At 48.4% G+C, this 27,680-nt stretch overlaps 1 protein-coding gene across 1 annotated transcript in view; it reads left to right on the forward strand.

The window, feature by feature from the left end:
- Positions 1–21,564, forward strand: part of LOC140720738 (uncharacterized) — a 44,251-nt gene extending 22,687 nt beyond the window's left edge. Inside the window, exons 4-8 of the mRNA XM_073035567.1 lie at positions 6,620–6,768; positions 12,802–12,915; positions 19,767–19,909; positions 20,340–20,404; positions 21,375–21,564. Of these exons, the coding sequence (XP_072891668.1) occupies positions 6,620–6,768; positions 12,802–12,915; positions 19,767–19,909; positions 20,340–20,404; positions 21,375–21,564 (661 nt within the window). The remainder of the gene's footprint in view (positions 1–6,619; positions 6,769–12,801; positions 12,916–19,766; positions 19,910–20,339; positions 20,405–21,374) is intronic.
- The last annotated feature ends 6,116 nt before the right edge of the window (positions 21,565–27,680 follow it).

A 27,680-nucleotide genomic window follows, 5' to 3' on the forward strand; every position in this document is an offset into this window, starting at 1 on the left:
CATCTCCAATCTTTGTATCATCAGCAAATTTGCAGATCCAATTTACCACATTATCATACATATCATTGATATAGATGATAAATAACAATGGACCCAGCACTGATCACTGTGGCACACCAGTGGTCACAGGCCTCCACTCAGAGTAGCAATCCTCCACTACCACTCTCTGGTTTCTTCCATTGAGCCAATGTCTAATACAATTTACTACCTCACCATGTATACCTGGCGACTGTATCTTTCTAACAAACCTCCCATGCGGCACCTTGTCAAAGGCCTTACTGAAGTCCATGTAGACAGCATCCACTGTCTTCCCTTCATCCACTTTCCGGGTAACCTGCTTAATAAACTGTAATAGATTGGTTAAACAATCTTGCTTTACCATCTCGTGATCTTGTTGAAACTACCGAATGTTGAAAGTGGCGAGGTACGGTGGATGTGGAGAGGATGTTTCCTGTGGTGGGGATATCCAGAACTGGAAGGCACATATCAAAATTAAAGGGCGGCCTTTCAGAACAGAAACAAAGAGGAGTTTTTGTCGCCAGATAGAAGCGAAAATGTGGAATGCTTTGCCACAAACCATACTGGAGCCCAAGGCCGTGAGTAGAATTAGGCGGAATATGACAGCTTTCTGATTGGTTAGGGCGTCAAAAAAAGAGAGAAACAAAAGAACAGCGAGAAGGTAAGTTGAGTGGGAGCCGGGATTAGCCGTGAATGGAATGGCAAATCAGTTTTGATCGACTGAATAGCCTTATGCTTCGCACTGTCTTCTGGTCGTATCAACTTCATTGTCAGCAAATCCATTATTTTCTAAGGGGACCAACATTGCTCATAATACAACAAATGTGACCACTCCAGTGCCTTGTCAAGCCTAGAAAATAAACCTTTACTCTTATACTCTGCTCATCTGGAAATGAATGCGAACATTGCATTTGTCTTCCTCACCACTAACTCCACCTGTAAATTAACCTCGAGGGAATCCTGCACCAGGACTCCCAAGTCCCTTTGAGCCGAGGTTTGTTGTTGTCTTTAAGGAAATAGTCCGCGCATTAATTACTTCTGGCAAATTGCATGACAGTACACTTCCAGGCACTGTATTCCTTCTGCCAGCACTTTGACCATTTTCCTAATCGCTAGATGACCTGCAGCCTCTCTACTAATTCAACACTACCTGTAGATGGGAAATGTTATGACCGATCTGCACGGACTGTGGTTTCACGATGAGGAAATCAAACATTATTTTGCAGAGGGAGATGCAACGGCCCAGGATTTGGAGCTTGCTGATTAGAACTGAGGAAATGACTGTGCTGAACGCTGAGCTGTTGCCAATACACCGCAGCGTGACGTAAGCATTGCTGTTGTCCTGCTGGTCCAAGGCCCAGTGCAGAGCAAGTGAAATCGTGTTCCATGTGGATATTAGTGCCATTGGTAGGACGTATGTGGAGGGAGTACAGGGAGTTAGGTGCTAGGTTAAAGGGCAGGATGTCCAGGGTGGTGATCTCAGGATTGCTGCTCGTGCCGCGTGCTAGTGAGCCGAGAACCAGGAAAACTGTACAGTTGCGGAAGGATAGGGCTCAGATTGCCAGAATAGATGGAGAATTTGTGGAGGTAGATGTTTGTAAGACCTCAGACGATGTCCAGAATCATATGGTTGAACTCAGTTCAACTCGTGTCCTGTGCAGCACACATTTCAATGCAACACAGTTGAATGAAAGGCCGAAAATAGTGCTGACGATGAGGGCAGCGGTTTACAAACAGAGGCAATGTGTACTGGCGAGAGGTTGATGACTGGGGGAAATTGCAGCCAATCGGCTGAGCTGCAACTTAAAAGGTGGGCAGAATCGGTAAGGGTGAAAGAAAAAAAATGAAAAGGATGAACACAGGACTGAATGTGTGGATTTAGAATGTGCGCGGTAAACAAATCACAAAGCTGAACTTGCAGCATAGTTGCAGATTGACAGGTATGTAATTGCGGGCATCACTGAATCATGGCTGAAAGATTTTTGCTGGGATCTTAATGCCCAGGGATACACATTCTGTCGGAGGCACAGCCAGGAATGCAGAGAGGGCGTCTGAGCTCTGTTGGTAAAAATAAAATTAAGTCGTAAGAAAGAGACGACATCCAAGCAACAGACACAAAATGTTAGAAGAACTCAGCAGACCGGGCAACATCTACGGGAAAGAATACAGACGAGGTTTCGGGCCGAGTCCTTTCAGCAGTGACCTCGGGTCGCTAGGTGTTGAATCATTGAGGTTAGGGATACAGAAATGCTCGGGTAAATACATCTGATCAGAATTATATACAGACACACAAGCAGAGGTGACGATCTGGCCTGCAAAGTACAACAGAACACGGGCAATACATGCCAAGACGGCAATGTTGCAATCGTCATGGGGGAACTACAATATGCGGGTAGATTGGGAAAATCAGGTTGGTGTTGGATTCCAGGAGGGGTATTTCTATACTGCATGCGATTTGGCTTTTTAGAGCAGCTCGTGGTTGTACCAACCAGGTATTCTGGATTGGATGTTGGTCTGTCAACCATATCTGATCAGAGATCTTGAGGTAGAAGAACCCTGAGGGTTAAGTGATCATAATATGAAAAAGTTCCGTCCTTCAGTTCGAGAGGAAGAAGCTCAACTCAGATGTATCAGTGGGGAAAAAGAGGAAATTCCAGAGGCAGGAGGGTAATGTTGGCCAGAATTGAATGCACAGAGAGGGAGGGATGACGGCAGAACATCAATGGCTGGAATTTCTGCAAGCAATTCGGAAAGAATAGGACATGTACATCCCAGAGTGGAAGATCTGTTCCAAAGGAAAGCTGACACAATCGTGCTTAACAGGCGAAGTCAAAGACAAGAACAGAGCGACATTGAGGGTTTATTATAGAGCAAAGATTAGTGTGGTTGGACGATTGAGAAGTATTGAAATCTAAAAGAAGGCAATTTAAAAAGTAACTCAGGAGATAAAGATGGAATATGAAAATAAGCTAGGCAGTCATATTAAAAAGGATGCCGAAAGTTTCTTCAGATAGAAGAAACGGAAAAGAGAGGCGAAACTGCATATAGGACAGCTGGAAATCATGCCGCAGAGTTAGTAATTGGCGACAATGAAATGGCGGATGAACTGGATCAGTAGTTTTCACTAGTCTTCACTGTGGAAGACGTTTCCAGTAGGATGGAAGTTACAGGTGTCAGGGTGTCGGAAGAGTGAAAAGTTACCATCACTGGACAGAAGGTTCTTGCGATACTGAAAGGTCTGAAGGTAGATGAGCCAGCTGGGCTTGATGGTCCACACGCCTGGGTTCTGAAAGAGGTGGCAGAAGAGATCGAGGAGGCATTAGTAATGATCTCTCAATAATCATTAGATTCTGGAATGGTTCCGGAGAAATGAAAATTGTAAATGACTCTCCTTTCTTCAGGAACGGGGAAATGTGGAAGAAAGGAAACTCTAGGCCAGTTAGTCTCTCAGCGGTTGGGGAGGTATTAGAGACCTCTGTTAAGGAAACTCTAGGCCAGTTAAACTGAGCTCAGCGGTTGGGAAGGTATTAGAGACCATTGTTAAGGAAACTTTAGGCCAGTTAAACTGAGCTCAGCGGTTGGGAAGGTATTAGAGACCATTGTTAAGGAAACTCTAGGCCAGTTAGTCTGAGCTCAGCGGTTGGGAAGGTATTAGAGACCATTGTTAAGGAAACTCTGGGCCAGTTAGTCTGAGCTCAGCGGTTGGGAAGGTATTAGAGACCATTGTTAAGGAAACTCTAGGCCAGTTAGTCTGAGCTCAGCGGTTGGGAAGGTATTACAGACCATTGTTAAGGGAACGCTGGGCCAGTTAGTCTGAGCTCAGCGGTTGGGAAGGTATTAGAGAACATTGTTAAGGGTGAGGTCGCAGGTTACTTGGCGACTCAAGATAAAATAGGCCGGAGTTCCTTTCAGGGAAAATGCTGCCTGACAAATCCGTTGTAAGTTTTGATGAAATAATATGCAGGTCGTCAATAGAGAATCGGTTAATGACGTGCTATTTGGATTGTCAGAAGGCCTTTGACAAGGTGCGACAAAAGAGGCTGATTAACAAGCTGCGAGCTCATGGGATTGCAGGAAACATTCTAGCATAGGTAAAGCAGTGGCTAATTGGCAGGAGGCAAAGAGTGGGAATAAAGGGAGACTTTTTTATCTGACTGACTGCCGGTGACTCATCCTTTTCCACTGGGGTCTGTGTTGGGGCCGATACTTTTCACATTCTGTGTCAATCATTTGGATAACAGAATTGATGGCTTTGTTGCAAAGATTGCAAATTATATGAAGATAGGTGGAGGGACAGGCAGTTTTGAGGAAGTAGAGAGTCTACAGGAAGACTTGAACAAATAAGGGGAATGGTCAAAGAAATGGCAGATGAATACAATGACGGAAATTAAAATGCCACGCATGCTGGTAGAAGAAATGAAAGAGTAGTCGATTTTGTAATTGTAGAGAAAATGGAGAACACAAACGGAGCCTAACACTAACAGGGACTTGGGAGATTTTGTGCAGGATTTCCTGAAGGTTAATTTGCATGTTGAGTCTGTGAGCAGGAAGTCCAATACCATGTGAGCAATTATTTCTAAGGAATATAAACGCGAAGATTTAAACTTCTGATATCATAAAACAACGGCGAAGCCTCACGTGGATTACTGTGACCGGTTTTGGGTCGCTTATCTTACAAAGGTTGTGCGGAAACTGGAGAAAGTTTAAAGGAGGTTCAGGAATATTATTCCGAGAATAAAAGGCTTGTCATATAAAGAATGTGTGATGGCTCTGGGTCGGTATTCAATGGAATTCAGAAGGATGAGGGGTGACCTCATTAAAACCTCTCGAATGGTGAAAGGTCTTGCGAGAGTGGATGTGGAGAGGACTTGCCCTGTGCTGTTAAGAGTCAAAGACCAGAGGATACAGTCTCAGAATGGAGGGACGACCTTTATTCACGTCGTATTCCTCTAAATTCTAGTGTGTACAGGCCCGGAGCCATGAAATGTTCGCCATATGACAAGCCATTCAATCCCGGCATCATTCGTGTGAACCGCCCTTCAACCTTCTCCAATGTAAACTCATCCTTTCCTCGAAAAGGGGCCAGAAAATGCCTACAACGCTCCGAATGAGGCTCCGCCAGTGCCTTAAAAGTCTCAATATTCATTTTATTTATATGTTCTATTCCTTTCGAAATGCATGTTATCATCACATTTGCCTTCTTCACCACCAATTCAACTTAAAAGTTAACCTTAAGGGAATCCTGCAGGAGTTCTCCCAAATGCAATTTAAAAAAATGATATTTTAATTTTCTCTCCATTTAGATCCAGTCTGTTGGTGGGCACAGATCTGCAGATCCCTACCAGGTTGATCGCCGGCGCCTAACACCTGAAGAATATTCTGACGTTGTGCGCAAACAGAGATCGCTGAAGACGGGGTGCCTAGTCATCCACCCTTCCTTGCACCACGGATCATATCCATGATCACCTGACTCCTCTGCCGTATACATCCACTCCACAATACCCTACACCGACTGCCCGTCACCGACAACCCCGTCCTTCCACAAAATACTCCCCCTCTCCTTCACACCCTCCCTCCACTAAACTCCTCCCAACTCTGTCACCTCTTTGCTCCACTGCACCCTTCTCCCTCACTCCCAAACTCACCGACACAACTCTCTGTTTGCGTATACCGCTCCATAACCAACAGCCCTCCATATCCCCGACCTCATCCCATGCCCTCCTCTATAGATCTCCCTCTCTCTGTTCACCTGGATTGGTGAGGAGAATGGGGGAGGGTTGACACCAGGTTTTACTCCCTTTTCCAAACGCCATTGATCCCTCGGTTCTGAGCCTCTCCACAGTTCTGTGTGAATCGTCCTGTCATGCGGTTCCTGCCGTGTGTGCAATGTCACCACTCCGTCCCTGCCCACTGCTCGCCTCCCCTTGCTTCCTCTTCCGGATACAACGCAGCGGCTTTCAGACACACACACTCGCAGTCTTCTGGAGCGGCTGGAGGTAGGGAGGTGGTGGGGAAGGGAGAATCGTGAGAGGGAGAGGAGGAGCGGGTGAGGTGCGAGGGTGGGATTGGCGGAGACGGCAGATGAGGAATGGAATGGTTACGGGGGTTACGAGTTTCGAGGGTAGTTGTTTACCCTCACTCGGAGGGAGGCGGGTCACTCACCTCGCTGTGTGTTGGGGGTATTTCCCGCAGACAGATAGTCTGATGTCTGAAACCCTGGCGCTGAGCAGGAGCAGTGGGACCGAAATCCAGGACCCAAATGGGGGGCGGGGGTGGGTGGAGCGGCAGGGATGGGGTGGTGGTGGGGTTGCAAGTCCTCAGCACAGTCGAGGCCTTCTATGGATGACACAAATATCTCCGTCATTCCCTCGTTTCTCACACCTGCCATTCCGCTCTACACCCCTCTATCCATTCCTTCCCTCTCTGTCTCCTATTCTCTACACTCTTCCCCAATCACTATTTAAATCGCTACTCCCCTTCTATTTCTACCCCTCCCGTCACTCTCATCTCTCTCGACCGCCTTCTCATACACCGTCAATCTCTCTCCTCCCCGCACTTCCTCCCCTTTTCACGGTCCCTCTCTTCATCCGCTTGTCATCAGGTGTTTGTGGACAACGGCCTGCCGCTACGGGTTTCCTCTGTCGACGGTTCCATCCCTCTCCTTGGCTCGGAGACCCGACAAGATGGCCGAGAACCAGACCGACGCCAACAGGCAGTTCACAGGAACGGATTCACAGGCTACGTTGAGAGGTGAGTGGGGCGGAGAGTTGGAGGGATCTTAGCGCTGTGTTTGACCCCGACATTGTGTTCTGGGATACTATGCTGAAGGAACAATGGGTTGTTAACAAGGTGCCTGTGAATCAATTACAGTTTGTTTTGGAATTTAAAGGTAAACTGCTCGCTGATGTTATTCAAGGATGTGATTTGGAGCGACAGATCTAAAAGTGTGACCTGCTTTCTGCACCAGTCGAAGTAGGGGTGCGGTCAGAATTACCGAGAGACGGCGTGGATGTCCTTCTTGGTAATGATATAGCAGGTGGTGACGTGTGTTCAGCAGTGAAATTAACAAGCAAGCCTGTGAGTGCTGAGGACCCGCCCCTGGATGCTAAGATCTATCCCGCATGCGCAATCACTCGCAGCATGTCGAGAAAGGCAGCATGCGCTGGACATGGAGAGGTTTAAATCTCACAGAGGTGAAGTCGTCAATGAAAACGTGGGAGATACAGAGGGCTATAGCCCAGTATTCTAGACACTAGAATAATGCAGAACAGTACAGGCCCTTCAGCCCTCGATGTTCTGGCGCCCCATATGTTCCGAAAAATGTTAATCCCACACTACCCCGTAACCCTCTATTTTACACTTTCATCCATGTGCCTGTCCAGAGGCTCTAAAAACCCCTAATGTTTTAGCCTCCATCATCCTTGGCAAGTTATTCCAGGCACCCACAACCAACTGTGTAAAAAAAAAAGTTACCCTTGATCCCTACACCTCTCTCCCATAATTCTGTACAAATGCGTTTGGAGCTTGCTATTCATGCCCTGGGAAACAGGCGCTGGCTATCCACCCTATCTATGCCTCTCATAATCTTGTAGACCTCTATCAGGTCCTCTATCATCCTTCTACGCTACTAAGAGAAAAGTCCCAGCTCTGCTAACCTTGCCTCATATGAATTGTTTCCCAATCCAGGCAACACCCTGGTAAATCTCCTCTGCACCCTCTCCATAGCTTCCACAACCTTCGTATAATGAGGTGACTAGAATTGAACACAATACTCTGAGTGCGGTCTCACCAGAGATTTGTAGAGTTGCAACATGACCTCTCTATTCTTGAACTCAATCCCCGAGTCAATGAAGCCCAGCATCCCATAGGCGTTCTTAACTATCCTGTCTACCTCTGCAGCGTCCTTGAGGGATGTACACATTTAAACCGCAAGGTCCCTCTGCTCATCTACACTCTCAATTAACCGACTACTAACCCTGTACTCAGCCTTCTGGTTTGTCCTTCCGAAATGCATCACCTCACACTTGTCCGGATTGAACCCCAACTGCCACTTCTCTGCCCAACTCTGCATCCTGTCTATATCCTCTTGTAGCCTTCGACAACCTGTAGCTCCATCCACAACTCCTCAAATCTTCGTGTCATCCGCAAACTCACTCACCCTTCCTTCCGCCTCTACATCCAGGTCAGTTATAGGAATCACAAATAGCATGGGATCCGGGACAGATTCTAGCGGCACTCCTCTAGTCACCGACCTTCAGCCAGAATACTTTCCTTTCACTGCTACCCTCTGCTTTCTTCCTGTAAGACAATTTTTTATCCAAACAACCAAGGTTTCACTGATCCCTTGTATTGTGACTTTCCGGATGAGTCGTGGGGAGCTTGTCAAATGTCTTGCTAAAATCCATGTAGACCACATCTACCACCCTACCCACATCAATTTATTTTGTTACCTCTTCAAAAAAAGCTCAGTTCGGCTCGTGAAGCACGATCTTCCCTTCACAAAGCCATGTTGACTATCCTTGAGTAGATTGTACATCTCCAAATGCTCGTAGATCCTATCCTCAGGAATCCTTTCCAATAGTTTACATTGCACCGACGTAAGACTCACCAGTCTGTGGTTCCCAGGATTCTCCCTATTACTTTTTTTTTAAAAAAGGAACTACTTTTGCCGTTCTCCAATCCTCCGGCACCTTCCCTCTGGCCAAAGAGGATACAAAGATGAAAGCTACTGCTCCAGCGATCTCTTCTCTCACTCCCATAGCAACCTGGGGTATATCACGTCCGGCCCTGGGGACTTATCAATCTTGATGTTTTTCGGAAGATACGACATCCTCTATCAGTCCATGCTCGAAGCTCATCCACAATACTCCTAGCATTAAAATAAATGCATTTAAGAAATGTTCCACCTCTTATTCACTGTCCATCTCTAACGGTGCAAACAACTTAACTATCTTCTTTTTCTTCCTTCTTTCATACATCTGTTCCTACACTCTGGTTCCTCTCCCCCCTTGCATCTACAGTTTGTTGTTTCAATCCACAGGAGCCTCTCCAGCAAAGCTATCTGCAACAATATTTGTCCCCCTCCAGTTCAGATGTATACCGTCCCACCGGAACAGGTCACAGCTTCGCTGGAAATCTGTACAATTATCTATAAATCTGAAGCCTTCCCTCCTGCACCGTGTCTTCAGCCACGTGTTGATCTGCGCTATTTTACTATTTCTAAACCCGTCTGCACGTGGCACTGGGAGGAATCCTGAGATTGTTCTCCTGGATGTCCTGTCCTTTCACTTGTCACCTAACTCCCTAAATTCAACTTTCAGGACCTCCTCGCTCTTCCTATCCACGTCATTTGTCCCTACATGGACCACGACATCCGGCTGCTCGCCCTCCCTCTTGAGAATACTGAAAACTGGATCCGAGATATCACGGACCATGGAACCCGGGAGGCAACAGACCATCGGGGATTCTCGATCCCTTCCGCAGAACCTCTTAACTGTCCCCCTAACCATCGAATCCCCTATCACTAATGCTCTCTTCTTTTCCGTTCTTCCCTTCTGAGCTGAGCGTCCAGTCTCGGTGCCAGAGACACAACCACTGCACGTACTCACACAAAATGCTGGTGGAACACAGCAGGCCAAACGTCGAAACTATCGACGTTTCGGGCCGAGACCTTTTGTCCTGACGAAGGATCTCGGCCCGAAACGTCGACATTGCTTCTCCTTATAGATGGTGCCTGGTCTGCTGAGTTTGACAAGCATTCTGTGTGTGTTGTTTGAATTTCCAGCATCTGCAGATTACCTCGTGTTTGCACTGCAACTATTCCCTAGTAGGTCTTCCCCACCAACAGTATCCAAAACGATATACTTACTGTTGATGGGAACGGCCACAGGGGTTCTCTGCTCCTCCTGTCTATTCCCCTTCCCTCTCCTGACAATTACCTTGGTACCTGTTTCCTGACTCTTAGGGGTGACTATCTCCCTGTCACTCCTGGTTATTTCTGCCTGTACCTCCCGAATGATCAGAAGTTCATACAGTTCCAGCTCCAGCTCCAGCTCCCTAACACGGTTTGTCAGGAGCTGCAGCTGAATGCACCTTTTACAGGGGTAGTCATCAGGGCCAATTGTGCTCGCCCTGTCATCCCACATACTGCAAACGAAGCACTGAACTGCCCTAACTGATGCTTCCATTACCTGCTCCTAAGTTAATTAAATTAATAAAAGGAACTGAACCGGCCTTACCTCACTTTGAGAGAAGCTCGTCCTCAGCCTCTGCTCGCTTTTTAAATGTTCCCGCTGCCTCACGGGCCGACGTTCACGCGCCTGCGCTGTCGTGTCCCGTTCAAACCTCGCCTCTGCCTGTTCCCGCCGAAGCCTGTCGAGCCAGAGCCGTCCCACTGTGCCTCAGTCCACCCCGACGATGGCCTCAGTATATGGTTGTCTTTTTTTTAAAAAAAGCTTCGGCTCGCTCAGTCTCCCGCCTGCGCAATCTAGACTCTTTTCCCCGATCAGTTAAAAAAAAAGGCTTCTCTACGAGATGCCTTTACTTCTTCCCCCTCCACCTCTTGCTTCGATTTTAAAAAGTTCCCTATTTTCAGACATCAAAAAGCGGAAGGGGTTAAAGAAGGAGGGGTGACATTATCATGCAGAGAAAATTTCACCGCAGTGCACATTCAGGACAGACAAGAGAATTCGTCTAAGTGAGGCGTTATGGGTGGAAATAAGGAATAAGAAATGTATGTCCATGTTCCTGGGGCTACATTGTACACAAACAAACTCTAACCTTGAACTGCGACCTCTGTTTGCAGACCCAATTATTCTATTTGGCAAAAACCTGCTTGCGTTTCCCTTATTCATACCCCTCATGATTTTGTTTACCTTTGTCAAATAACCTCTCAGTCTTCTACATTCTACAGAGTACAGTCCTACCCTATTTAATCTGTCCTTGTAACTCAGATCCGCCAGACCCAGCGATACCCCTGTAAATTTTCTCTGAACCCTTCCAACTTTCTTTACATCTTCCCTGTAGATGGGTGACCAAAACTGCACACAATACTTCAAATTGGGTCTCACCAATCACTCAGACAAGTTCAACGTAACGTCTCATCTCCTATACTCAGAGCATTGATTTATGAAGGTCAATGTGCCAAAAGATTTCTTTATCACCCTGTCTACCTGTGACACAACGTTGATGGAATTATGGACCTGTATCCCTCCCATTCCGTCATCTGCCTTGCGCGACACATCCGTTCACATACACACACACACACACACACACACACACACACACACACACACACACACACACACACACACACACACACACACACACGATCTATGAGGGACACGCAAACTCCGAGATGACTGGGGATTGGTGAGGGTGGGTAGGGGAGGGAGATTCGATCTGTCTCTGACAGCGGTAGTGAGTGCCTCAATTCAGCCCAGAGAGGGGAGCTTCACAAAATATCTGTATCCAAGAGTGTGATATGAGAAGGTGTGGATGGATCTTCTGATGGCTGGACCCTGACAGTCCGTGATGCGACTGTGTGGAGGGAGTTTCACTCAATGTCGAACTCCCGTTAAATGCGATGAGAATGTGTAGGGAGATTCATTTCTTCTGTGACCCCGGGAGTGAGTGATAAGACAATTTCTAAGAAACTGCGCTCCATGCCTGATCAGGGAATTGTGTGATGGATTGTTGCGGAGGGAGCCTCACTCTGTGTCTGACTCCGGGAGAGTACATAGGATGGTATGGAGTGTGCCTCTATCTGGGTTTGAGTCAGACAGACATATGGTTTTGGCGTCGCCAGGAAGCGATCAGGAGCCAGGTAAATGTCGCTCACACGGGTGGGCGAGCGCACATTAAACAGCAGCGATTCACGGAGGTTTCGGAGTGAGGAAAGTCTCGCCGGTCAGTTCTCTTGCGCTGAGCATGGTTCTGTGAGTCAGAATGGAAGCAGGGTGGGGAAGATGAGGCGAGATGCAGTGAAAGGGGCTTCGGATATGTGTTTTTTTTAATTCCCTTTCAAAGAAGGTGAAACCGGTACAGAAGAGACGGTTTCAATTCAATACAAGTTGCATTGCAATTCAAACAGACATGAATACCCATGAATACAGACAAACGAGTCTGCGTTACTGCAGGACAAAGGTGCCAAACACAAAACCAAAGGACACACACGGCACAAAACACAGACTGCATGTACAAGATAGAAAGAGATCAAGTGGATGTCAATATCAGTAAAAGACATTCATGCGATATGTGTGGATTTCATATGTTATTTCATATGCATCTCAGACTGAAGGGAGAGTTGATACAGGTCTCTATCATGACGAGAGACAGAGATAGGCCAGGCAACTGGGGCATTTCTTCCCCCAGAGAGAAATGTCTAATACCATGGAATGGAACTGGCGAGTGCGTATCTTTTCAGAACAGGTGCGGGGCAAGATTTTGTTTACACAGAGATCGTGGGGGACAGGAATGTGCTGCCAGGGGTGGTGGTGATGGAAAATCGATAGAGTCGTTTCATTGGCTCTTTGACGGGAACGTGGATGAGCAGGGTTTAGAACGAGATGAACATTTTGTCTGTAAAAACTATTTAGGTATGAAATATAATTGGTAAAGTAAAATTTTCGGGTCAAGGGGTCAGTTTTGTTCTGTGATTTACGCTCACTGCTCTGCATGAGCAAAAGAGAGTGAACTGAACTCAGAGGGTGGGAGGAACAGGGGTGGGGCGGATCAGGGAATATGACGATGGATTGACAAAGACAAGGAACGATCTTTCCACAGCCGACATGGGCAGAGAACGACCCACAGGGAGAGACAGATCAGACTCAAGCATATGGCTAATCTGCGTCTTAACAGCGACCCTCTTTATCACGGGTATCTGCTGGAGGATTCATGGTGAGTTTCACTCCGGTCGCAACGACCAAACCGCAGAGAATAAAAATAGCCACTGTAACAGCGACACATTCCCAACATTTCCCAGAAACACCCTTTACGGCGATATCAACACACCCCTCACTGTGGTACTGACGGGTCTCTCAGTACGACCACGACACACCCCTCACCGTGACACCGACACAACCCCCACCAACACATCCCTCAACATGATACCGACATATCCCTCAACCTGATACCAACACACAACCTAATATAATAACGATTCACTGTAACACTGAGACGCCTCTCGACGTGGTGCCGAAGCGTCCCGCACTGTGACGTGCACACATCCCTCACTGTGACACCGACACGTCCATCTCTTTGAAACCGACTCATCTCTTCTCATAACAGCAAAAGCCACTCCACCGAAACACCGACATAACCCTCACCGTCACAAAGACACATCCCGCACCGTAACACCGAGAAGCCCCTCAGAGCGTCACCCACTCAGTCCTCACCGTGACAACAACACTACACTGACTGTGAAACCGACACATCCGCCGTTACCAGAACAGATCCTTCCCCGTGACACAGACACACCCTTCACGGTGGCATCGACATTTTTCCACTGTCACACCAATACAGTATGTCACCGACGAGTGCCTCACTGCAACACCGTCACACCTCGCATTGTGACCCCGACGTATCTCTCACCGTGACATTGAGATACACCGCGATGTGACCTGGTACACCTCTCACATGGACCCAGAAACACCTATCACAGTGAGAGCAACACGTCTCTCACTGAAACACCGACTCGGTGTGACGGGGAATCAAATATCACCGCGATACTGATGCAGCTCCCATCGTGACAACAAAACCTCATTGGTAAACTGATATACCCCTCAACGTGTCCCTGACACGTAGCTCACGGTGGCGCCGACGCCCCTCACTGGGGCACCAACACTCCCCTCACTGTAACACCCTTACGGTTACACTGACAGACCACTCTCCGTGACCCGCTCAGTAGCGTGACGCTGACACACTATAAACACCAAACATCCTTCACCATCTCAGATCACCTCTGGCCGAAACTACAAAGACCTTTGGGAAGAAATTTAGAAAATGAACAGGACCCATCACCACTCCATCAGTTAAGATATGTGACATTTCCCACACGGATCTCTCCCAGAGAACCTGTCTCAAGGCGACTCCGAAACACACCTCATAGTGACACTGACACGCCCTTCACCGTGAAACTGAGACACCACCTACACCTACAGGCTCCTCAACGTGACCCGCCCAGCTCCGCACCGTGACATGGACTCACACGTCACTGCAACACCCCCACAAAGACAGTATCGCCCCTCAACATAACACCGATGCACCGCTCACTGAGATAATTACCCACACCTCACCCTGACACAGGCAAACCCTCACCGTGATAGCGACATCTAAATTCACAATGACACTGAGTTAGTCCTCTCCATCACACCGACACACACCTCAGCGTGGCAATCTCACACACGCCGTGGTCATGACATGCCTGTCACGGTGACACAGACACTCTCCTCTCAATGAGACCAGCACCCACACATTACACAGATACTCCACCCGCCCTGACACTACCAATCCCCCTCTTTGACATTTCCCTCGCCTTGACATCGACTTTTTCTTTCCACTGCCACACCAATACACCGGACATTATGACACCGACGACACTGCGACAACAACAAAATCCTCGCACTGTGACCCCGACATATCTCTCACCGTGACATAGAGATACACCGCGATGTGACCCGGTACACCTCTCACATGGACCCAGAAACACCTGTCACAATGACAGCAACTCGACTCTGACTGAAACACCGACTCACTGTGATAGTGAATCAACCATCACCGCGATACTGACGCAGCTCCAATCGTGACACCAACAAAAACCTCGCTGGTTCCCTGATATACCCCTTAGCGTGACCCAGACACGTACCTCACGGGGGCGCCGACGCCCCTCACTGTGCCACCAGCACACCTTGCGCTATAATACCCACATCGTGGCACTGACTCCGCACTCTCCGTGACCCGCTCAGCAGCTTGACCCTGACACACTGCAAACGCCAAACATCCGTCACCATCTCAGATCACCTCTGACCGAAACTGCAAACTCCTTTGCGAAGAATATCAGGAGATTAAAGGGACCGAACGCCAATGTCGACTACGAGTCCATGAGTTAAACTCAACTGCTGAATCCACTATATCTGAGATTTCCCGGCCGGATCTCTCGCAGAGAACTTATCTCAAGGCGACTCCGAATCACATCTCACAGTGACAGCGACACGCCCTTCACCGTGACACTGAGACGCCACTGACACCCACAGGCTCCTCAACGTGACCCGCCCAGCTCCGCACCGTGACATGGACACACACGTCACTGCAACACCCCCACAGAGACATTAGCGCCCCTCAACATAACACCGTTCACTGAGGCAATTACCGAACACTGCGCCGCTCTCTGAAGCAATTACCCACATCTCACAATGACTCAGGCAAATCCCTTAGCATGATGCCGATACCTAAATTCACAATGACACCGACATACTCCTCTTCATCACACGGACACACACCTCAGCGTGATAACCGGACACACACCGTTGCCATGACATGCCACTCACAGAGACACAGACACAGTCCTCTCAATGAGACCAGCACCCACAAATTACACAGATACTACCAGACCCCTCACTCTGACATTTCCCTCCTCTTCATTGTGACCCGGCACACCTCTCGCCGGGGCACAGAAACTCCTATCACAGTGACACCGACACGTCCCTCACAGCAACTCGGACATGCCCCGCGCTGAGACAGGGAATCTATCATCGCCACGATACTGACACAGACCCCACTGTAACGACAACAAAACCTTCACCAGCGCATTGATAACCCCTCAGAGTGACACAGACACGCCTCTCAAGATGGCGCCGACGTCTCTCACTGTGCCATCAGCACATCCTTCACTGTGACACCCTTCACCGTGATACTGACACAACACTCTCTGTGACCCTTCAGTAGCGAGACGCTGACTCACGTGTCACTGTAAACGCTAAACATCCTTCACCATCTCTCTCAGTATCACAAATTCGTCAGTCAGAGATCCCCTCCGACCAAAACTACCATGAGTTAAACTCAACCCTTCAATCCAAGCTTTCTGAGCTCAACTCTAATCTGTCAATTCTTAATCAAATGCACGGCGATCTCCATCACCAGTTCACTGAGATAGAAACGAAGTACAGATCTGTCAAAGAAACCAAGGCTCAAATCTGTGAATTGTTGACCAGCAGAAGAGGTGAGACATCATCCGCCAACTTCACCCGCTCCTCATCACAGGGCAGGCATGGAGAGAGGAAGCGTCACTCTGCTTGACATTGGGAGAGTGTGAAGAGATGTTATGGAGGGTGATTCACTCTGTGTTTGACCCAGTGAGTGTGTGATGGGGCTGCGTGGAGGAAGTTTCACTCTATCACTGAATCCAGGAGAGTGTGATGGGACGTTGTGGAGGTGGATTCACTCTGTGTCTGACGACGGGATTGTGAGACGTAACATTACAGCTTCACTCTGTGTCTCACTCCGGGAATGTCTCATGGGACGGTATGGATCCAGCTTCAGTCTGTGTCTGACAGCGGGATTGTGTGACGGGACAGTGCCCAGGGGAATTCTCCCCATGACTGACCCCTGAAGGGTGTGATGGAACCGTGGAGAGAGAGTTTCACTCTGTTTCACGGAGTGTGTGACGGGACGGTGCAGCGGGGGCTTCATTCTGTGTCTGAATCCGGGAGTGTGTGAAAGGATCGGTGAGAGAGAGAGTTTCAGTCTGTGTCTGACAACGGGATTGTGAGACGTAACATTACAGCTTCACTCTGTGTCTCACTCAGGGAATGTCTGATGGGACGGTATGGATCCAGCTTCAGTCTGTGTCTGACAGCGGGATTGTGTGATGGGACAGTGCCCAGGGGAATTCTCCCCATGACTGACCCCTGAAGGGTGTGATGGAACCGTGGAGAGAGAGTTTCACTCTGTTTCACGGACTGTGTGACGGGACGGTGCAGCGGGGGCTTCATTCTGTGTCTGAATCCGGGAGTGTGTGAAAGGATCGGTGAGAGAGAGAGTTTCAGTCTGTGTCTGACACCGGGACTGTGTGATGGGACGGTTTAGAGGGATTTTCACTCTGTGTCTGACACCGGGACTTTGTGAAGGGACGGTGTGGAGGGGGATTCACTCTGTGTCTGCCCGTGGGAGTGTGTGATGGGACGGTGTGGCGGGATTTTCACTCTGTGTCTGACACCGGGAGTGTGTGATGGGACGGTGTGGAGATAGATTCACTCTGTGTCTGACACCGGGAGTGTGTGATGGGACGGTTTGGAGGGATTTTCACTCTGTGTCTGACACCGGGACTGTGTGATGGGACGGTGTGGAGGGAGATTCACTCTGTGTCTGACCGTGGGAGTGTGTGATGGGACGGTGTGGAGGGATTTTCACTCTGTGTCTGACACCGGGAGTGTGTGATGGGACGGTGTGGAGATAGATTCACTCTGTGTCTGACACCGGGAGTGTGTGATGGGACGGTATGGAGGGAGATTAACTCTGTGTCTCACTCCGGGTATCTGTGATGGGACAGTGTGGAGGGAGATTCACTCTGTGTCTGACCCGGGGAGTGTGTGATGTGACGGTGTGGTGGGAGATTCACTCAGACTCTGACACCGGGAATGTGTGATGGGACGGTGTGGAGGGATTTTCACTCTGTGTCTGACTCCGTGAGTGTGTGATGGGACGGTGTGGAGGGACATTCACTCGGTGTCTGACACCGGGAGTGTGTGATGGGACGTTGTGGACTGAGATTCACTCTGTGTCTCACTCCGGGTATCTGTGATGGGACAGTGTGGAGGGAGATTCACTCTGTGTCTGACCCGGGGAGTGTGTGATGTGACGGTGTGGTGGGAGATTCACTCAGACTCTGACACCAGGAATGTGTGATGGGACGGTGTGGAGGGATTTTCACTCTGTGTCTGACTCCGTGAGTGTGTGATGGGACGGTGTGGAGGGACATTCACTCGGTGTCTGACACCGGGAGTGTGTGATGGGACGGTGTGGAGCGATTTTCACTCTGCGTCTGACACCGGGACTGTGTGATGGGACGGTGTGGAGATAGATTCACTCTGTGTCTGACCCGGGGAGTGTGTGATGTGACGGTGTGGTGGGAGATTCACTCAGACTCTGACACCGGGAGTGTGTGATGGGACGGTGTGGAGAGATTTCCACTCTGTGTCTGACACCGGGACTGTGTGATGGGACGTTGTGGACTGAGATTCACTCTGTGTCTCACTCCGGGTATCTGTGATGGGACAGTGTGGAGGGAGATTCACTCTGTGTCTGACCCGGGGAGTGTGTGATGTGACGGTGTGGTGGGAGATTCACTCAGACTCTGACACCGGGAATGTGTGATGGGACGGTGTGGAGGGATTTTCACTCTGTGTCTGACTCCGTGAGTGTGTGATGGGACGGTGTGGAGGGACATTCACTCGGTGTCTGACACCGGGAGTGTGTGATGGGACGGTGTGGAGCGATTTTCACTCTGCGTCTGACACCGGGACTGTGTGATGGGACGGTGTGGAGGGAGATTCACTCTGTGTCTGACGACGGAATTGTGAGACGTAACATTACAGCTTCACTCTGTGTCTCACTCCGGGAATGTCTCATGGGACGGTATGGATCCAGCTTCAGTCTCTGTCTGACAGCGGGATTGTGTGATGGGACAGTGCCCAGGGGTATTCTCCCCATGACTGACCCCTGAAGGGTGTGATGGAACCGTGAAGAGAGAGTTTCACTCTGTTTCACGGAGTGTGTGACGGGACGGTGCAGAGGGGGCTTCATTCTGTGTCTGAATCCGGGAGTGTGTGAAAGGATCGGTGAGAGAGAGAGTTTCAGACTGTGTCTGACAACGGGATTGTGAGACGTAACATTACAGCTTCACTCTGTGTCTCACTCCGGGAATGTCTGATGGGACGGTATGGATCCAGCTTCAGTCTGTGTCTGACAGCGGGATTGTGTGATGGGACAGTGCCCAGGGGAATTCTACCCATGACTGACCCCTGAAGGGTGTGATGGAACCGTGGAGAGAGAGTTTCACTCTGTTTCACGGAGTGTGTGACGGGACGGTGCAGCGGGGGCTTCATTCTGTGTCTGAATCCGGGAGTGTGTGAAAGGATCGGTGAGAGAGAGAGTTTCAGTCTGTGTCTGACACCGGGAGTGTGTGATGCGACGATGTGGAGAGATTTTCACTCTGTGTCTGACAACAGGAATGTGTGATGGGACGGTTTGGAGGGATTTTCACTCTGTGTCTGACACCGGGACTTTGTGAAGGGACGGTGTGGAGGGAGACTCGCTCTGTGTCTGACCGTGGGAGTGTGTGATGGGACGGTGTGGAGAGATTTTCACTCTGTGTCTGACACCGGGACTGTGTGATGGGACGGTTTGGAGGGATTTTCACTCTGTGTCTGACACCGGGACTGTGTGATGGGACGGTGTGGAGGGAGATTCACTCTGTGTCTGACACCGGGACTGTGTGATGGGACGGTTTGGAGGGATTTTCACTCTGTGTCTGACACCGGGACTGTGTGATGGGACGGTGTGGAGGGATTTTCACTCTGTGTCTGACCGCGGGACTGTGCGATGGGACGGTGTGGAGGGATTTTCACTCTGTGTCTGACCCTGGGAATATGTGATGGGACGGTGTGGAGGAAGATTCACTCTGTGTCTGACCCCGGGAGTGTGTGATGGGACGTTGTGCTGGGAGATTCACATTTCTTGTTCCTGATTTTCAGAGCAAGCGTGTTCCCAGGGCTGGGTGAGAAATCAAGACCGATGTTATTTCATATCCGCGTTGGAAACAACTTGCCATGGAGCGAAGGAATATTGTTCAAAAAATGATGCATTGTTGCTGGAAATAAATTCAAAGGAAGAGCAGGTATGTGTCACACCGAGAGAGGAGATATCCACAACAATCACAAATTCCCAAAATCAAGTACAGAGTGAAGCGTCCACCACACCGTCCCATCACACACTCCCGGGGTCAGACACAGTGAAGCTCCATCCACACCGTCCCATCACACTCTGCCAGGGTCAGACGCAGAGTGAAGCTCCGTCAATACTGACCCTTCACACCATCCCAGCGTCGGACACACATTGAAATTTCCTCTCTCTCTCTCTCTCTCTCTCTCTCTCTCTCTCTCTCTCTCTCTCTCTCTCTCTCTCTCTCTCTCTCTCTCTCTCTCTCTCTCTCTCTCTCTCTCTCTCTCTCTCTTTCTCTCTCTCATCCCACCCCACAGTCCCCGTATTAGTCATTGAGAGAGGCTCCTTCTTGCCAGGATTTTTCCTTCTTTTTCAATCTTTCGCAGGATTTTGTTTCCAACGCTCTCGGCGATGAAGACAGAACAAACTGGATTGGAAAATGCGAAGACGGGTGAGATTCGGATTTTTACTGGCTTTGGACTGAGTCATTAAATAGTTTGGAGTCACTCTGGGGCTGTGGAAAGTGACTGGGTCACGGTCGTGGATTAGATTCTGACACAGGGCTATTGGCGAGAGTGTGGGACAATGGCTTTAGTTTGGAGCGCGATCCGGGTCTGTGGTGAGAGCGGGTGTCACGATCGTAGATTAGAATGTGACACAGGGCTCTGGTGATAAAGTGTGTCAGGGGGATTTGTTTGGAGACACACGGGTCTGTGGGATGTGAGGGACTCACGATCGTTGATTATATTCTGACAGAGGGATTTGGAGCAGGTGCGTTAGTTTGGGGAGTAGTACAGCCTGTGGGTATAAAGTGGGTCGGGGGATTTGTTTGGAGACACACAGGGCAGTGGGATGTGAGGGGCTCACGATCGTAGATTATATTCTGACAGAGGGATTTGGGGCAGGTGCGTTAGTTTGGGGAGTGATACAGCCTGTGGGTATAATGTGGGTCAGGGGGGAAAACTCTGAACATCCTCTACATAGCACCATCCAGAGACAGAGAAGCAGTTTCAGCGACAGGTTACTATCGATGCAATCCTCCTCAGACAGGATGAAGAGGTCAATACTCCCCAATGCCATTAGGCTTTACAATTCAACCGCCAGGACTTAAGAACTTTTTAAAAGCTATTATTAATGCTTTTTGAGATAGTGATTTAGATGCATATCATATTTTTTACTGAGTTAAGTATTGTATGTAATTAGTTTTGCTACAACAAGTGTATGGGACATTGGAAAAAAGAAGTTGAATTTCCCCATGGGGATGAATAAAGTATCTATCTATCTATCTACCTATCTAGTTTGGAGACCAACACGGGGCTGTGTGGTTAGTGCGATGCAGTGGGATTAGATTGGTGACTGTCTGGGGTGTCCGCCTGGAGCTGATTTGACCCTGTTGAAATTGTTTTTACCTTCTTTGTTAGGGAAGAGGCTTCTAGTATTATTCACAAGTATTCCACTGGAAAGTCGGTCTGCGTTAAATGCGACTCTGACGGATGGAGGGACCATTGCAAAGGTCAATACCGTTTTATCTGCGAGAAGTCTCCACATTGGTGCACGGATATTCCTGAAAAGATCCAGGATCTCTGTCAACAGCCCGTAGGGCCAAACTGAATCACATTACAATCCGTTTTCCTGCCCCGTCTCTCTTCCCCACTCTTATCCACCTCATCCTCACATTCCCTCTTCACCGACTACGTCCCTCCCCCAACCATTCCCTCCACTACTCGCATTTCCCAACACTCTCCTACATTCCTCTTTCCCCGTCAATCTCTTTCTATCCAGCCATCCCTTCTACTGTTCTCACCCCCCCCCCACCCCGCGCACCGTTCTCCACCCCTCCTTCTCTTTTATCTCTCTCCCTCCTCTCCACCCATTCCCCTCTGCTCTTTGGGACACAGATTCCCGATCGCGGGGTAAAAGACTGTGTGCATTCACTCAATCTCTGCCCCTCGAGGTTTTACACACCTGTATAACGTCACCCGTGTTTCCCAAAGAATAAACTTCTCACGCCAGCCCTGTCTCCACAGCTCAGCCACTCGAAACCCGGCAACATACTCACAAATCTCCCTCTGCGCCCTTTCCAGCTGTACTGTCCTACAGCAGGGCGACCAGAACCGACACAGTACTTCAGGCGTGGCCTCAACAGTGTTGTACAACTGCAATGTGACCTCCCGACTCCTGTACTCAGTGAAGACCAGCGTGCCACATGTCCTGTCTGTCTGTATCGCGTGTTTGTCACCGGAATCACCATCTGATTTATTGTCTGTGACTTATATCACCTGAGAGAGATCATTTGTACAATCAGTACTGAGCAAAGACGAAAATTTAATGTAAGTTCCAAAAATTCATAAATAAAGCAAATAGGGGAATATCGAGGGTGCTCATCGAATCAGGAAGCATTTAGTAATCAGATGTTGGAAGAGAAGTAACTTGTTTTAAATCGTTGAGCGCGGGTCGTCAAGCTCCTGTACCTCCTCTCCGATTTACGAATGATGACAGGGCATTTCCCGGGTGGTGATGGTCCTCAGTAATAGATGAGGTCCCTCTTGAAGTTTTCCTTGATGGAGGGGAGTGTTTTGCCCGCGATGGAGTTGCCTGAGTCTGGAGCCCTCTGCAGCCTCTGGCGACCCTGTGCGTTGCAGCCTCCACACCAGGCGGCGATGCGACAAGTCAGAATACTCTCCGCTTAACATCTGGAGAAATTCGCGAGTTTTCAATGACGGATCACATCTCCTCACCCTCCTGACATTGTAATCTCTTCTTTCAAGAAACAGACATGGACGGTGGTGAAGGTATGTGCAGAATCCGGGCTAGAATACATTCAGACTCAGATTAGAAATAACCAAGTCTAAGAGTGAATAAATCCAAAGCGGAAATCAAACTCCTACGGTTGAGCACTGAGTGTTCAACACGAGTCTTTTAGCTGCAGACATTTCACGAAGGAATGAGGTAGGCAATAACCGGCAGTCTGAGTCTTATGTGGAAAGTAACAGCTCTCCATACTCCGGGGAATGGGAGTGCCGAACTTGGATGCAAGTTCCCTTATAGGTTAAACAGCATGCTGTTCCAGAAAGCCATCACGGCTGCAGTCTATAAAGTCCTACTCAAGAATGATTCGAACAAATTGATTGTGCAAGATAAAGTTCCCCATGACAACTGCTGTTCCATTCTTACATGCCTCAGATATTCCTGTTTCCTGCCTGTGACACTGTAATGATATTATTCGCTGTTCCACTGACAACTCACACCAGTGAATCTTTCCATTTACTATTCGTTATCTCTACCCAGATGGAATCGACATTCTGCTCCTTAGATCTTATCTCGTCTCTCACAATCGCCCTGACCTTATCCTCAATGAAGAGCGCTACCGGAACACCTTGACCTTCCTGCCTGTCCTTCTGTATTACCTGATATACTTGTACGTTTAATTTGCCAGCTTCTCCACCATTCCAGGCAGTCCATACACTCCTTGTGCTTTTAAAATCATGTCATCATTTTGTTTACAATTTTTTTCGCTTCATTTCACTCCACTCCTACGCTTCACTTTTATATTTTTAGATTTTCCTTCATCTTTATCCACACTTTTCTCTTTTACTGTATCCACACTCCGCCAATCTGTTTTATTTCCATCCCCTACTATTTAGTTTAAACCCACCGCCCTCGTTATGCGACTCGCTGGGACCCGGGTCCCATCACGGTTCAGGTGAAGCCCGTCCCATTGGAACAGCTCCCCCTTTCAGCAATACTGGTGCCAATTTCTCATGAATTTATACCCACTTCTCTCAAACCAGTTCTTGAGATATGCATTTACGAGGGGTGATTGATGGCCTAAGGTAGAAGGAGACGAGTTATTAACTTCAAACTTTCTGCCTTTTTACTTAAAGCTTTGAATTGCACGCGCATGTAACGAGAGCTGAATAACTCATCTCCCTCTACCTTAGATCACGAACTTATCAATCGCCCCTGGTGTGGACCAGCTCTGCAAATAAGGGATCCGTATGCTCCAGGACCGCTGGACGAAGCGTGTGCATGCAGCAGGGGACTAAGTTGAAAAATTAATGTGCTGGGTTTTCTAATATTGACTCCTTCTAGGCCAAGAACTTAACAATCACCCATCGTAAGTCTCAGATCTTCTTTACCCTATGCTTATTTTCACGTGGTTCAGGCAGTTCTAGTTATTGTTTCTGCTTTTCCAGTTAGGCCCAGGCTGCTCGAATTCCTTCAGCAGAACCTACTTCCTTGATCGACGTCTGTTATAAATATATCTTAAACATAACCAGTGGCTTGGCTTCCACCGTCGCCTGCAGCTGCAAATTCCAGAAATTCACTCCTCTCTAGCTGAAGAAATCCCTCCTAATCTCACTACTGGATACTGGCAGTTTGTGGGCGGGGGTTCACCTAACAGATGAAAGTTACGGTGGTCCGGTCTCTGGCAGTGAGTCAGGATTCTTAAGTGTGAGGGTGAACAGCTAAAGGTCTCCTAACTGAAAAGGTAGGATTGGATTCATACTTAACTCTGAGATGCAGAAACATAAGTCACAGTTATCAGTACCACAATGGAATTTAGGGAATTACAGAGGCATGAGAGAGGAGCTTGGACAGGTGGATTGGAGGAGGTTACTGGGGGTGATCACGGCAAAACAGAAATGGCTGGAGCTTCTGGGAATAGTACACAAGGCGCAAGATAGATATGTCCAACAGAAGGAGAAGTTCTCATATGGCAGGGTTAGCCACCGCGGCTGACGATGGAAGTTAAGGACCGCATTAAAGCCAATGGAATGATCTGTAAGGTAGTAAAAGTGTGTGGGAAGGTGGATAATGGAAAAGTTTTCAAAAGCGGCCTTAACTCAGTGGCTGCGAAAATATCAGTGTCTATTATTATGGATAAGTTATGGAGTCTAAGGAATGATCAAGTAAATCAAAGTCAGCATAGTTTCTGTGAATACAGATCTTGCCGGACAAGCCTATTACAGTTCTCAGAGGGGGGTAACAAACCGAGTGGACACAGGAGAGGCGGTGGATGTCACTGTGAGTGTCTGTGAGTGTGAATCTTGCCGGACAAGCCTGTTGGAGTTCTCAGAGGGAGTAACAAACCGAGTGGACACAGGAGAGGCAGTGGATGTCACTATGAGTGTCTGTGTGTGTGAATCTTGCCGGACAAGCCGGTTAGAGTTCTCAGAGGGAGTAACAAACCGAGTGGACAAAGGAGAGGCAGTGGATGTCACTGTGAGTGTCTGTGAGTGTGAATCTTGCCGGACAAGCCTGTTAGAGTTCTCAGAGGGAGTAACAAACCGAGTGGACACAGGGGAGGCAGTGGATGTCACTGTGAGTGTCAGTGAGTGTGAATCTTGCCGGACAAGCCGGTTAGAGTTCTTAGAGGGAGTAACAAACCGAGTGGACACAGGAGAGGCAGTGGATGTCACTGTGCGTGTCATTGAGTTTGAATCTTGCCGGACAAGCCTGTTAGAGTTCTCAGAGGGAGTAACAAACCGAGTGGACACAGGAGAGGCAGTGGATGTCACTGTGAGTGTCAGTGAGTGTGAATCTTGCCGGACAAGCCGGTTAGAGTTCTTAGAGGGAGTAACAAACCGAGTGGACACAGGAGAGGCAGTGGATGTCACTGTGAGTGTCATTGAGTTTGAATCTTGCCGGACAAGCCTGTTAGAGTTCTCAGAGGGAGTACCAAACCGAGTGGACACAGGAGAGGCAGTGGATGTCACTGTGAGTGTCAGTGAGTGTGAATCTTGCCGGACAAGCCGGTTAGAGTTCTTAGAGGGAGTAACAAACCGAGTGGACACAGGAGAGGCAGTGGATGTCACTGTGCGTGTCTGTGAGTGTGAATTTTGCCGGACAAACCTGTTAGAGTTCTCGGAGGGAGTAACAAACCGAGTGGACACAGGAGAGGCAGTGGATGCCACTCTCTTGGATTTTCAGATGACATGTGACAAGGCGCCACACATGAGACAGCTTAACAATAGAAAATCCGATGGCGTTACAGGAGAGATTCTGGCATGGATCGCGGAATGGCTGACAGGCAGAAGGCAGAGAGTGGCAATAAAAGGGTGCTTTTCTGATTGGCTGCTGCTGTCTAGAGGCGAACCTTACTGGACAGCATTGCGACCGTTACTTTTACCATGTTTGTCAACGATTTGGGATATTGAATTGATGACTTCGTGGCAACGTTTGGGGATGATACAAAGGTAGGTGGAGGAGTATGTCGAGCTGAGGAAGCAAAACGATTACAGCAGGATAGAGATAAATTGAAAGAATGGGCAAAATGGCAGATGGAATACAGTGTTGCGAAACGTATGAAAATGAATTTTGGTAAAAGGAACAACAAGACGGATAATTATCAGAACGGGAGGATGTTTCAAATATCAGAGGCGCAGAGGCACTTAGGAGTCCTTGTGTAAGGTTCCCAGAAAGTTTATTTACAGTTTGGGTCTGTTGTAAAGAAGGCAAAGTGAATTTTACCATTTATGTGAAAGGGAATGAAACGGGAAAACAGGGCAATAATGCTGATCATTCTTAACGGTCTAATCAGGCAGAAACTAGTATTTGCAACAGTTTTGGGCCCCATATCTCAGATATGAGATATATCTAAGGCTAATATATGGCTAATGGAATGTTGGTCTTTATTACAAAGAGAATTGAGTACAAGAGCAAGGAAATCCTTATGCATTTGTAAAGGGCCCTAGTGAAACCACACCTGGAGTATTGTGTACAGTTTTGGTCTCCAGGGTTAAGGAAAGACATCCCGGCTACAGAGAAAGTGCAGCGTAGATTCACGAGGTTAACTCCTGGGAATGTCCGGAATTTCTTACGCAGAGAAGTCAGAGAGACTGGCATTGTTCACGCTGGAATAAAGGAGATTGAGAGGGGATCTGATTGCATCATATAAGATTATTAAAGGATTGGACAAGATAGAGGCAGGAAATATGTTCCAGATGCTGGGAGAGTCCAGTACCAGAGGGCATAGTTTAAGAATAAGGGGTCGGTCATTTAGGACAGAGTTAATGGAAAAACTTCTTCTCCCAGAGAGTTGTGGGGGTGTGGAATGCACTGCCTCAGAAGGCAGTGGAGGCCAATTCTCTGGATGCTTTCAAGAAGGAGCTAGATAGGTATCTTATGGATAGGGGCATCAAGGGACATTGGGGCAAAGCAGGAACCGGGTATTGATAGTAGATGATCAGCCATGATCTCAGAATGGCGGTGCAGGCTCGAAGGGCCGAATGGTCTACTTCTGAACCTATTGTCTATTGTCTATAGAGGATGTGTTCTGATTGAGGAGAGATCAGAGGAGTTTAGCAAGGGTAATTAAGGAAATGAAGGGGTAAAATCTAAGTAACATTTAGCTGCTTGGGTCCTGCACTCAATGGAATTTGGAAGAATGCGGAAAAGCGGGAGTGGGCTAAGTCTGATTGAAACCTACCCAATGCTGAAAGAAGACACAGGGTGGATACGGAAGGTCGCTTTCTTTGGTGGGGGTGTGTAGAACTAGACTACACTGCCTCAGAATTGAGGAGCACCCTCTCAGAACAGGGATAGGGTGGAATTATTTCTTGAGCCAGAGTCGTGAATCTGTGGAATGCCCTACTACTGACTGAAGGAGGCCAAGTTTCAGGGTGTATTTAAGTCAGTTTTTGATCGTTGATTTCTTCTCTCCTCATCTGGAAATGAATGCTGACGTGTATTGTCCATCCTCACCACCTACTGCACCTGTAACT

This window comes from Hemitrygon akajei, unplaced genomic scaffold, assembly GCF_048418815.1.
Source record: "Hemitrygon akajei unplaced genomic scaffold, sHemAka1.3 Scf000046, whole genome shotgun sequence".
Classification (NCBI taxonomy): Eukaryota; Metazoa; Chordata; class Chondrichthyes; order Myliobatiformes; family Dasyatidae; genus Hemitrygon; species Hemitrygon akajei.